This window comes from Stegodyphus dumicola, chromosome X2 (assembly GCF_044657685.1).
Source record: "Stegodyphus dumicola isolate Sdum_Otavi_A_Nest chromosome X2, ASM4465768v1".
NCBI lineage: Eukaryota > Metazoa > Arthropoda > Arachnida > Araneae > Eresidae > Stegodyphus > Stegodyphus dumicola.
Window position 1 is genome coordinate 115,898,434 of NC_140781.1, and position 14,326 is coordinate 115,912,759.

The following is a 14,326-nucleotide window of genomic DNA, read 5'->3' on the forward strand; positions in this document are numbered from 1 at the left end:
AAAACTGTAATTTAAACTCTGGATTATTTGCCAAACGTTGCAACATAAAACAAAAAGAAATGAGAAACTCACAATACCTGTACAATATTGACCCGTTTCAGATAAGCTTTCTTGGAATATTGTCAAGATGAATGGTTGGCCACGGATAAAACTTTTCCGATAGAAATGCAAAAATTCATTTGAAATGTATGGCAAAATGCATTTATAATTTCGTCTGAGCAAAATGATTTCGTGTTTCAACCTAGCTTAGCAGTTTTCAGTAGCTGACATAATCATAACTGAACACAGATACTGGAAATCCTTTCTTAAACGGAGATTTATTTCACACTTCAATTACCAATTCAGTTCTACTTATTTGTTTCGATTATAAAGTATGCAAAATGCATTGCAGGTAAGTAATTTTTATTCTTTAATTCAGTGTTACTTTCCATCTCCATTTTGGCATTAATTAATTACTGATTAATTTATAATGAAATAAAAATCCACTTAGAGGTACTTAAACATTTCGTTTAATATGCTAGCAAACTCAACAGATTACGTATTTTATTCTCTTTTGTATGTCAAGTTTAGTTTTAAAATCAACAAAAAGTTTTTAGAATTTTTACAATTTAAGTTTAAACAAAAGTTCTTTAGAATTTTAGAATTTAAGTTCAAAACACCTTATCTGATAGCCAGTCCGAAATTAATTGAAAGGTATCATTTTCCTAAAGAGAAAGTGGTAAAACTCATAATAAATTATAGTGGTACATAAGATTAGCGATAATTTCCATTTAACGATTGATTTCAATATTACCGTCCGAAATACATGAAAAACAATACCAATTTCTTTTTTCTGATTTAGCGGTGGATTTCCTCCATTTTTAAGAAAACGTTTTATAAAGGTATGCGTATTTTGAAGTCAAACGCAACTCTCTATTCAAATTTTTCTTAAGATTTGTTTTTTTACTTTATAAGGTATTTCTCCCACCTTCTTGGCGTGCCTTCGTGGTGTAGTGGTCAGCACACTGGGGCGGTATTCCAGAGGTCCATGGTTCGATTACCGGCGAAGGCGATGCTAATTTTTAATCTCTCCCGCCTCCCAAAAAATCCTAATGTCTCTACTGTGGCGCCCGAACTAAAAGGGTGTTGGATGATGATTCTCCTCACCCAGGATTTGGCGAATGGGTCCCCTAAAAACCCCAAATGCCCTTGAAAAGGAGAAGTATATAATGTATTTCTCTCACCTTTATGGCGTGCCTTCGGGGTGTAGTGGTCAGCACACTGCGCCAGTATTCCAGAGGTCCGTGGTTTGATTCCCGGGGAAAGCCACTGCTAATTTTTCATCTTTCCGGCCTCCAAAAAAATCCTAATGTCTCTGCACCTTCTTTCTTTTCAAGTGAGAAGGATAGGAGGGAAGGTGTACGGGAAAAATATATCCTAATTACGTAAGTTGAAATTTATGTTACGAAATTATGTAAACTAAGATTAAGAAATCGAAATTTGAGAACTCAGACCATGAAAGAAATGTAATTACTTAAAGGAATACGGCAAAGCGGACGAGAAATAATGTACCTAAGGAAATACTGTCTTCGTGAAGGACTTTCTAAAAGGAACTAGTTCATATATATATATAAATTACGGTTAAAATTACGGTTTCATTTTTGTTAATGTTTCACATTCAATTTCTAAATTTGTACTAAATGTTTAACAATTGCTTTGAAACCTTATAAAGTATCCTATATATTTTTAACATGTATATGATACAGACATTAGGCAAATCCCCTTTAACTGATTGGTATATTATCTCAGAGATGTGAGGAATGTAGTGCAGCTGGTAAAAGCAATTCAACGACATTTTTTTTTTTTTTTTTTTTTTTTTTTTTTTTACCTCTGTTACTTTCATGAATGCACATTTGTTATAAATAGCATATTCATTTATAAGGTGTCCTTGCATTACTGCTGTTTTCTGTGTGCATCCAGATATTGTTTCCAACCCAAATTTCTATGTAAGTCTAAGTCATTTGGACGCATCTTGCCCCTTCCACCTTTACTCTAACCTGGTGTATAACCTTGGCACTGAGACAATTGTATGTATTAAAAAAACTTAAAAAATTAAATGATGGATTATTTTATTTTCAAGTTCAATGATTGTTTCTATTCATATAATTTCGAATAAATAATGAATAATTAATGAATATTTCCGTATATAATACTAAAAAAATATGAAAGCTTTTCATAATTTATATTACTCTCAAAGTTGCGCTATTTTTTATTTAGATACACATACACATTTCGAGAGTATTTGGTCTAATATCTGAGCTGAAAATATTGAAAAACAGCACGTCATTAGAATTTCCGATAGACAATCTCGCAACCGGGAGGTAAAAATGGTATTTTTTCGTGCAGTGTTGTCATTGCTCGCTTTGAAGTCGTTGAGTATGTTAATCAAAAATTCGTTAAAGTTTTACAAAACATGAAACACATAATAAAATATTTAAAAACAGGCTATCTTTAGAATTTACGATAGATAAACTCGCGAGCTGAAGATAAGAATGATTTTTCCGTACAGTGTTGCCATTGTTTGTTTTGAGATCCTTGAATTTGTTAATCGAAAATTTGCGAAAATTTTTTTTAAATACGCAATAGGCGATGAAACGAATTTCAGACTCCAAATTCAGTCTTCCAGGTGCCCATATTCGGTTGGAGGGATACGTTATTCAAAATTTAATGGGTCTAGGTACCGTTATTTATTCACAGTACGAAAAAAATGCATACATTCATACAGATTCTTCATTATTTAACTTCTTTAAATACAATACAGGGCGATAATACTTGGTGGCAAGAATTTAAAAAGGGATACGCCGTTTATAGTGAACCGACGCAAAATACCGTTTCGAGAATAATAGCACTTCTGGGATAACGTTCCTTTAGGCTAATAATATAATACTTTAATAGCAAAAAAATTTAAAAGTTAAAAATTAATTTCGAATTTATTTAAATGAAATTTAATGATAGGGATAATCGAATTTAATGATTTATTTAAAGAAGTTTAATTCCTAAAAATCAGCAGTTTTAGTCCATTATTTACTGTAGCCAATACAAATAAATTTAAGCTGTTAATCAATAAAGAACACCAATACTATACTTACAAAAGCAGTATGAATGGTCGCTTTATTATATTGAAGTTCACTGAGTTTTCCGTATCCTTTTCTGAAACTAATGTTCAATTTTTAAAAATTTCTTCATTGATAAATAATTTTGAAACTTCCATGTTTAAAGTAATATAAATGCTGGCCTTTTTTGTAATGACAATAATTTTAAGGTTGATGGAAACCTATTAACAGTGGGCTTAAATGAAGTTATTTAACAGTATTCTCATTTAAATAATATTACGATGAGAGATGGAAAAACGTCTGTGACCTAACATAGGATTAACAGACGTCCGTTGATTTGTAATTGCATCCGGGGTTGCTCGTGGATTTAAACGTGTCCGGGATTTTTAAATAAGAGTGATTGTCCATTCAGTTTATTTTAAATAAGAGTGATTGTCCATTTCAGTTACCCTGTAATTACCTTCAGTTAGCATAAATTATTTTGAAAGGAAATCAGAAATTCGTATTGCACAATGCAGACCTACTAGGATTTTCAAGACCGTTGCACAAAAGTACTCCCGGAGTAAATATTTTTATGAAAATGATACAAACATTGCAAACAGCTTTCTTTTTAATGTTTTAGGTGAATGAAACAAAAAACTACACAGGACGTAGTTTTAAGGATTCTTAGCTTAAGCTATGTCCGCTTATTTTAAAACTTATTTATAGGCAGAGTAGAATAGAAACAAGAATTTTAGCCAAGCGCATTATCTTCCCAATATGCACGTTGTAAAATTTATGCACCTTGCTAATCAATATCTTGAATATTTTGGAGTTTTAAATCTATGGTTTTCTTTTACCATTTCTTCATAACAAGATATAGTTGCAATACAAGTTTGTATAATTAAAATACTGTAGGCTTTTCAACCATTGAAATAAATTTTTCGTAAAGTGTTTTAGATATGAAGTAAAGCATATTCGATTAATTTTATTCGGGACATTCCAAGTCGATTTTAGAATAGGTTATAGAATAAAATATTGTATTAACACAAAAGTAAATGTATTATAAAAATGTATTGTACATACGCCACTAAATAAGTATATGTTTTACTGAAGTATGGTAACCCTATCTCTGCAGCAATACTTGTAGCAGGGGTATAAGCTGATCCTCAGCAATTAACTATAGTTTAACTGCGCAGCCTCGAGCATGAGCACAAACACGCATGCGCTGTTCGGACTGATTTATTCGGGAAAAAGGGTGGATTAACATGAATTTATGCGGTAGAAAATTCTTCCTTCCTTTTTCCCCCGCTGTTTATTTTCACTGTTTTTAAAGAGTACTTTTAAATAATTTAAGATAATATGTTGATTATCATTTGTAATTAACTGCTTGATTACATTATGCTTGATTTTTGCAATTATTTATACAGTTATTTTTCTATTGGTAAAAAAATGAGGCTTTAAAAAACTTTATTCTGCTATATATACATAATTTTATGGTAAAGTGTAGTAAATAATATTTGTTATAACAATTATTTAATGATCATATTTTATTACATAATTTCCATTATTGTATTATCATTACATTCTAATAGCCTAATTATTATGCTTTATTAAAACCACCTTAACGATAAAATATGTTTATACAAATTTTAATATAATTAACAATTATTATATACTGGTGCTAAAAAAATAAGCACCAAACACTAAAAGAAAAGAATATAAAGAGGGGAGTTAAAGCATACAGTTTACATATGAGGTAAAGATTGCATCTTCTAATGTAAATAGACAACCAAAATTATCATGAAACGCGATCCCGCAAACACACCGTAATGTCTTAGAAAAGGGTCTGCCGAACCTATGTCTCAGTAGTCAAACAGAGGATAGTTCCGCTTAATTCGAGATAGCCAAAGCGGAAAGCATGAGCCGAATACACCATCTGCACGATGAAATGCGTTGGAGGGCTATCGGGATGTTTCAAGCCGCTTCAAGACACTCCGCTGTTGCGAGAGAGCTCAATGTGCATCGTAGTATCATCAGTAGGCTATGTAATTGTTATCAAAGGGATCATACCCATGTAGAAGACGTGGGTCCCGACGCCAGAGGTTTGACACAACGGCAGATCATCGTTTTCTGTTGTTATGTGCAAGATGCTGTACATCACTAACAGCACGTCAGCTGACGTCGCATCTCTCTGCTGCTGCAGAACGGCTCATATCCCGTCAAACTGTGTTGCGTCGACTGCATGAAGGTGGAGTATATGCCCGACGGCCTGTGGTTTGGGTGCCTCGAAACTCAGAACGCAGTTGAGTTGTGCCCATGAGCATCGCAGTAGGACACCAGAGCAGTGGGAGTACATACTTTTTACGGATGAATTGATTAAACATGGAGAACGATTCACGAAGGGCAATGATATGGTGAATGGCACGCGCTATCGGGCGCAAACATCATCGAAAGAGATCATTACAAACGAGGAGGTTTACTTGTATGGGTTAGGATAACAACTAACAGCAGCACCAACCTCTACGCATTTCCTTCTCCCACAGCCATACGATATCGCGACGAAAATTTACACCCTCTTGTGCATCCTTTTATCTCTGCAATGGTTATAGACGTGATCTTTATGGAAGATAATGCCTGCCCGCATAGAGCTCGAGTAGTGCTAGTTATCTGGAGAGTGAAACCATTATACATCTGCCTTGGCTTACTAGATAACAGGAACGGAATCCCACAGAACTTATGTGGGATATGTTGCTACGCCAGATAGCAGGTCGCAGTGTGCTACCACATACTCTCCATGAGCTCTGACATGTATTATTCCAAAAATGAGCACTACAGGCACAACAAAAAGAGATCAGCGACACTGTTGCCAGCTTGCTTCGGCGTTATCAAGCAAGCATTTTAGCTAGAATGTAAGGAATTAGAGTGTATCATACCCGTTATTAGCGTAGTGTTTCCCTTGCACATTCGTCCTACCCATTTTGTCTTTCGCAATGTGATTATCGTAATGCATATGTTTTCGTGTGTCTTTGCTTTATTTTTTGCTATGCGGTGTAGTAATTCCATACCAACTTCTTGAATCAGATTCACGTATACCCATTCAATAGTTTTTATTTTATTCCGTGCTTTGCCTTTGTTGCTTAATTTTGGAGCAGGAGTGAATCCTTCTTTTTATCCCTGAGCAAAGTTGTACCTACATTAATACACACTGAAAAAAAATTCTTAATAATTAGTAAGAATTCGTAGAGTCATTAGGTTATATCGATGAAGGAACGTGTAAATTGTGCAGTGCTCCCACTGGCATTCAAACTCGGGAACTCCCGAATACACGCCGAGCGAGCTTCCAGTGTCACCGCAGAAGCATGCAGAAAGGAGGGAGAATATTCTTTATAAATTATAGGATGATAAATGATTATTTCATTAGATATACATTACATATTACATTATAATAAATACTTAATATATTTCTTTTTTATTTTTGCTCTAGAATATATGCGCATTATTATATATATTTGGATTTGGGAAAAAAGTATTTAGGAAGAAAGAACTAAAAACATTCTTGTATAAGGGGAAAATGTCGCATTAATTTAACTATTATCAGGAAAGACTCTCTCAGACCACTATAAGTTTTAAAAGTAAACAGCAAAGTATGCACTGGTCACGGAAAATTCATGTATTATGAAAACAATTTTCAACATTTTTGGTTTCTAGGGTGGCAAACCAATGCAAACCTTCGCGTTTGCTTCTGCCAATATGAAAAAAAGATGCAAAAAATAACTGATGATATCCGATGACACTGGGACTTTCCATCTTTTGATATATAATATTCCTTCTCCCCGACGAAGAGCGAACTCTGATGTGACACATCCTACTATACAGCACATAATTAACATCCCTCTTGGATGATTCTAAATGTTTGCCAGTCAAGGTTCCGTTTGCCACGCTCGAACTATAATGACGTTTAGAGCCTTAATACATTAAAGTACAGAACTTAAGATACTTTTTTTAATACTGGGCTATGTTCTTGAAACTTAAGTAATTAGTAATTAGTAAGAATTCGTAGAGTCATTAGGTTATATCGATAAAGGAACGTGTAAATTGTGCAGTGCTCCCACTGGCATTCAAACTCGGGAACTCCCGAATACACGTCGAGCGAGCTTCCAGTGTCACCGCAGAAGCATGCAGAAAGGAGGGAGCATATTCTTTATAAATTATAGGATGATAAATGATTATTTCATTAGATATACATTACATATTACATTATAATAAATACTTAATATATTTCTTTTTTATTTTTGCTCTAGAATATATGCGCATTATTATATATATTTGGATTTGGGAAAAAAGTATTTAGGAAGAAAGAACTAAAAACATTCTTGTATAAGGGGAAAATGTCGCATTAATTTAACTATTATCAGGAAAGACTCTCTCAGACCACTATAAGTTTTAAAAGTAAACAGCAAAGTATGCACTGGTCACGGAAAATTCATGTATTATGAAAACAATTTTCAACATTTTTGGTTTCTAGGGTGGCAAACCAATGCAAACCTTCGCGTTTGCTTCTGCCAATATGAAAAAAAGATGCAAAAAATAACTGATGATATCCGATGACACTGGGACTTTCCATCTTTTGATATATAATATTCCTTCTCCCCGACGAAGAGCGAACTCTGATGTGACACATCCTACTATACGGCACATAATTAACATCCCTCTTGGATGATTCTAAATGTTTGCCAGTCAAGGTTCCGTTTGCCACGCTCGAACTATAATGACGTTTAGAGCCTTAATACATTAAAGTACAGAACTTAAGATACTTTTTTTAATACTGGGCTATGTTCTTGAAACTTAAGTTACGGAAAATAAACTTATCTCGAGTCTCAGTTATAAAATATTTCTGGAGAAGAGTTACTCTTAAAATTAGCGATTTTTTAGGTTATTTCTAATAGGATTAGGGCACTACATCTAAGAAAAAAGGAAAAACTCTAATTCCTTTCTCTGTTGAGAACTTTATTAAGAAAAGTGCCTTTAAATCAGGTGACACATGAGCAAGCTTACTAAATTTCCATGCATTGAACGTTCAACCACTGAAAACCGAGATGTTAATTACTGGTATTCAGGGTTTCTATCCACTACACAGACTGAAGAATATGTTTATCTCTCTACATATAATGTACAAAATAATTTTTTTGCATATTTTTGAATACTGTAAATATTAATTAGTTTTCTTTGTAAATTTAATATAAACACTTTCTTTCATTCCTTTTTTCAGGTGATCTGGGTGTGCATTTTATGCAGAAAGAAACAAGAACTTCTCATCAAAACAGGGCAGTGGTTACACAGTGGCATGGCAGCTAAACAAAGAGAAATGGAAGCAGGAGATGTGATGTCACCGAACTTGGACAAGAGGCCAAAACTGGAAAGAGCGCACAGCGAAGGGAAAGGGAATGACATACAGAACCAATTTTCACGAGGTATTAGTCGAAGGGGTTCTCTTCAACAAATCCACAGGACTAACAGTCAAAGAGAACTAAGGCGACAGTTCTCTCAAGAGAGGGATTCTACGAAACAAGAACCCCACTCCGAGAGCTCCAGGTATTCAGACAGAAGCCGGCCATCGCATGAACGAAGTCCTCCAGGGGGCACAAAACAAATGAAACAGACAGACATTTCCACACGTGATAGCATGTCTCGGTTGCATGGTAACAGTGACTACACGGGGAGGGGAAGGGACGAAGGGGCCGATCCTAGGAAAGAGAGATATCCTCTGTTAGACTCGGCTGACAACAGAAGACCTGTGAAAGAATATCAAATGGATAGGGAAAGCCAGTGGAAAGAACCTCAGAAACACCGAGACAGATTAATAAGTGATAGAAGAATTGGTCGAACTCAACCATGGGTAAATCACGAAGAGCACAGAAAAGTCCGTAGTGATTCTTCTAGGAGAGTAAGCCAAGAATCCCTTAGGAATCATTCCGATAGGACCCATAGGGACGTTCGAATGTCTATGGGAGGAGGTGTAGGGGAAGAGGACTGGAAAGAAACTTCTATTAAAAGAGAATACGATGTGCATAGTTCTTCGGATGATCCGCGGTTACGTTTGCACCCAGTGAGAAGCGGAAATGACAGAAGAAATCATTTAGATCCCTGTTATGCTTCTGACGGGAGAGGAAGGGGTCACAACAATCGAAAGAAAGTGGAATCTGTAGTGAGAAACGATTCATTAAGTTCAGACCAATCAGAAAGCGTGAGGCCACCTCCTCCGAAGCCTCATAAAAATAAGAGAGGAAGAAAATTGAGACAGCGGTCTCTTAGTAGCTCTGATGATGAGATAAGATCAACGCCGGAATGTTCTAGCTGTGAAGAAAGAGACGACGAAAGCGAAAGCATCAGTGAGAAAGGTAAGAGCATTTATACTTTTGAAAATTAAAAATATTGGTTACATTTTAAACACCATTTGATTTCATTTGTGAAATAAGCCATATATTCACACATTACCTTATGAACAATATGTCCAAGTTTGGATAGGTAAGACTCATTTAAGCTACATGCACATGCTAATTTAAACTGCAAAATATGTAAAAAAAACTTCTTAGATTTATAACTTCTTATTCTATTTAATTGATGAATTCTGTAAGCTTTCCTTCGACTACTTGAATGTAGTAATCGTTTTCTTAACAAAGGTCTAGGCGGAGGGAGAAACCATAGTTCAATAATAGTAGTACATTATTTAAGATTGAATAGAGAAGGAGGTATATTAAAAGCAAGAGCAACTGCAATTCAATCCAGTTTTCATGCCCAGTTTTTCTTAGCACTATTTGCACAATGCACAAAACGTATTTCTTAGATTTCTCTTAAAAACAATTTATTTATCTATAACTTGTCTAATATTCATTTCCTTATGAAACAAAATATGAAATAGTTATATTTATATAATAAGCAAAATATGAAATAGTCATATTTTGTTTCCCAAAATTGTTTCAGAAAATTTAAACTCCTTTTACTTCGTGCTTATGAAAACCTATTTCCAGTCTAATCATTTTTGGCAAAAAGTAAAATTTGGAGATGATTTAATTTCAATTAGTTTGTTCACCTAGTTTTAATTTCAATTGGTTTACAGCCAAGTTTGTTCAGGCAAAATTTGGAACTAGTTAAATTTCATCTAGTATCTTAGTAGAAATTTGAACTAGTTTGTTAGTAGAAATGACAAAATACTCCAAGGCTACCTACCTAAATCTCTGAGAGATCGTATACATGCATGAATAATTTTCTCTAGGATGCGAAAATAAGCACGTATTCACTTTACCTATTAAGAAACCACAGGAACAACCATGAAGTCTATCTATTCGCTGGACTTAGAAACTGGGTCCCTCTTTTACTACTCAGAGATCTTACTATCCGTTCGGTCATAGGTGAATGTTTGATTTTGTAGTCTTTGGGAATGTATCATCAGGCTTATTAGGCTTTAAGATTTTAATTAAAAAAGTTCCGTCAAAATGAAGATCTTCGTTTAATTTCTGAGTTTGGTTACATCCTTTTATCGGTTTGTTTTACTCCGAGCTTTTGATGAAATGCATTTTGAGCATTGCGTTTTCTTTCCCTCTATACGACTTTAGTTTCCTTCAGCATTCATCTAATGTTATTTTACCATCTCGGTTACAGTGTTGCTCTACAAATTTTATTTCAAACTTACTCTTCATTTGTCTCATTTTTGAAACATTTTCTATTTTTCAGACATAGATTAAGAAATTTTAGTTACCACCATATTCGCATAAAATCTTTGCATTTGTCTGTCAAAAACAAATGAGACCAATTTTTATCTCTCTCTATATAAACTTCCAACTTCAATTTTATTTTAGAACTTCATACTTTAGAGCCTTGTTCAAAATGGCATTACCAGGTCGCCGTAAATATAAAACATGTACGTGTGTTTTCTATCTGTACCAAAGCTTCCAGTTAGAAGATCTGTCAATTTTTGTGGTTTTTTTGTTTTTAAGTTATTTATTCTGTAGTTGTGGATCAGAATTAATACCTACATAAATTAGAGTTTTATTTGCTAAAATATGACTATAGCTGTTATTAAATGCTCTTTTTATGCAATATTCGGCTCTTGCCTGCTTTGCACTGATTTTAGTTAGGCCAGAGGAAAGTCTCATTCCAAAATAAGGGACTGACACAAAACAAATTCAGTTACAATAATAGGGAGATGTAGGCTTCTGTTCCTAGTCAATACAACTTCTACTTTGGTGGAGTTTCACCAGAATGGAAATAAATTAAAAATAAATAAATTTCTAGGCTCTAATGTTTTCTAGAGTTGTCGAAATTCCTCATCCTCACGCAGCGCCCACCAGCGGCCGAGCGGTAAAGTCGCTGAACACTGGTAGTTCGGTCCGAGGTTCGAATCCCGCGAACGGGCTGGCTGCATGGGTGCTTTCGTGGTTTTCCCCACGTGTAACGTGTATACGAGCCAGTTTCCCTTAGAAAGTCCTCCACGAAGGCATCCCTCCCCTTAGGCAGTTAGCCCTCGTGTGCTTTGCCATAATACACCAACCAACCTCATCCTCACGCAGCACTACCTATGCGCCGTGCACACGGTTCTTAAATTCTTCGGTAAAAACATGCCGAAGTTTACAACTGCTGATAATCTTGGATTCAAATTAATTCCAGGTTTCCCTGAAAGAAGCACATTTCCTACGTCTGCAATAAAGCCATGGATGTCACCATAAAACTTCTGCCTTTGTTAGGACGCCATAACCTGGGTATCTCAAGGACAGGAAGATAATACTTGTCTGTGATTCGTTCCATATTTAAATGTGTTTCTCCGGCGTAATGCACAGTTCCTTCTAACGATACCAAGCGCCTTCTAGACGCTCCATAATAAAGTATTATCATTTACAACGTTTACTGGTTTTATCGCAATAGAGTATAGCTCTAGGCATCTGAGTATTAAAACACTAAGGGAATATTTACACAAAATGAATTCTAATTTCTTCAGCAGTGCAGTCAACTCCAGCACTGTCAATTTTCTAAACATTCTGACTACGAAACTTTAGATATGGATCATGCATGGAGACGAAATGCGATCTACGTCCTCAGAAGTCACCTTTCTAACTAAAAAATCATATCTTCCTCACTTAATTTTACCCCTCTCTTCTAAAATAATGGCTTCTTTTTCCTACACATTCGCTACCCCTTCTTAAGGGCTTTCAGTGATGCCTACTAAATTATCAACTGAAGGAACATGAAAAAAAAAAAATAAGTTGTGGCGTTAACTCATGTATCGTAACTTCGTATCTAGGTAAGCTATTAGAGACAGCACTTGGCAGCATAGGCTGGCCTTTACCCTGCATTAGTTTCCTTCCTATTGCAATTTAACTTGCCTGCATAGGTTTCTATAAGCCGTGATTATTTATCGAGAACTAAGGGTTGGTCCAAGGTTTAATTGGGCTTGCTAATTTGCACGCTTTTATTTGAATATGTGTTTTGGTTGCCCTCAAGTTAATAGAGTTCTGCTAACCTTTGAGCATGTGAAACAGTCAGGTCGACATGCTAATAGTTCTATTTTAACCAGTTATGCTATTTGAGAGTCTTTTAGTTAGGTGGTGTTGGTGTATTTAATTATGGCAAAGCACACGAGGGCTATCTGCCTAAGAGGAGGGATGCCTTCGTGGAGGACTTTCTAAGGGAAACTGGCTCGTATACACGTTACACATGGGGAAAACCACGAAAACGCCCATGCAGCCAGCCCGTTCGCGGGATTCGAACCTCGGACCGAACTACCAGTGTTCAGCGACTTTACCGCTCGGCCGCCTGTGGGCCCTCTTTTAGTTAGGAGACAGATTGGACGAAAGACGTCTGACATTCTAGTTACTCAGAAAAATGTGATGTGATCAGATTTGGCATTGAAATGTAATAATAGAAATGAAATAGCTAAAATGTTTTACAAAAATAATTCCCAAAAGAAGCGAATTCGCGAAGAATCTCGAAGCGAGGTAGATAAATTCTGAAGGACAGCAGATTTATTTATGAAACCAGAAAAAATGGTGCCGCTCTCAAACAGCTAACTTATTTAATGCATAATGAGCTTTTAAAGAAACATCATTTTAAAAAAAATAAAGAATGTAAACATACACTGTATATTAGATTAAAAACATTGATACTTTTGAAATTACAACTTCTTTTCACGAATTTTCTGCGCTCTTGGTTTATAAATCACTCAGAGATATTTTTGCAGACTTTCCTGTCATCTAATATTTATGTAATAGGCAGTTTAATTAACAGTCGGTAGTCTATATTAGTATCGTGTTATTGTGCATAAAGTTTCAGCGTTTTCACAAATTCCTGCAACCTAATGAATATTTAATTCATGGCACTCAGTATTTGTTCGAAGTATTTGTTACCTCAAATATGTTAATCTATATTATTATAGGAAGTTAAAGTCTATTAATAATGTAAAAATTTTAGTGCCAGATCGTCCTTTACAGCTTTCGAAAGAATCTTGAATACAATCTTGGCAAAAATAGATTATTCATATAATGGGCATTTTATTAGAGACAATGAGACAATATAGATTCTCTACCATGCTTTGCTGTGAATTTATTATGTCATATTATAGATTAGAATGTTATTAAAAGGTTTCAATTTACTCTGGTTAATATTGTAGCACTGATATTTGTAAGTATATTCTTATATAACAGTACCATATAAGATTCCTTATACGCGTAACTAAGTGGAAAATATATGCAACAGATTAATTTTTCTGCTGAGATCTTACCTCTCGGAGAAGCGTGTATTGGCTCTTAAAAGCGATTGGACTGCACTTGTAGTACGGAGGTGGGGTCGAAAGGAATGAATCCGGCTCCGTAAATTAATGTAGTTTTCTAAGGAATTCTGTCCTTATAATGCCCCCTCCTTCTAATTGTACGGACCAATGCATATTTGTTACAGTGTAACTAGTTTATTTTTTAGTTTTATATCTTGTGATTGCATATAAATCCTTTACATTTCATTTGATTTTGTAGAGCATATAATGACTAAATAAAGCTTTTCAAGCATAAATATATTAATTCTTTTAGTATAACAATTTTAATCTTAAATTATGTATTTATTTGTTTACTTGCTGTACATAAATTTATATTATTAGCAACAATAAAAAAGGTGTATCTTTCTTGTTCTGGTTTAAGAAGGGTAATAACATCCTTATTTAGAAAAAGTTAAACTTAAGCATGCATAAAATAATACTTAATAACAAGGCA

At 34.8% G+C, this 14,326-nt stretch overlaps 1 protein-coding gene across 2 annotated transcripts in view; it reads left to right on the top strand.

Annotated features, from left to right (window-relative positions):
- The window catches only part of LOC118197358 (regulating synaptic membrane exocytosis protein 2-like), a 376,040-nt gene that overhangs the window by 171,317 nt on the left and 190,397 nt on the right, over positions 1–14,326 (top strand). For both annotated transcript variants that reach the window (XM_085808856.1, XM_085808855.1), the window contains exon 3: positions 8,344–9,472. In XM_085808856.1, the coding sequence (XP_085664982.1) occupies positions 8,344–9,472 (1,129 nt within the window). The remainder of the gene's footprint in view (positions 1–8,343; positions 9,473–14,326) is intronic.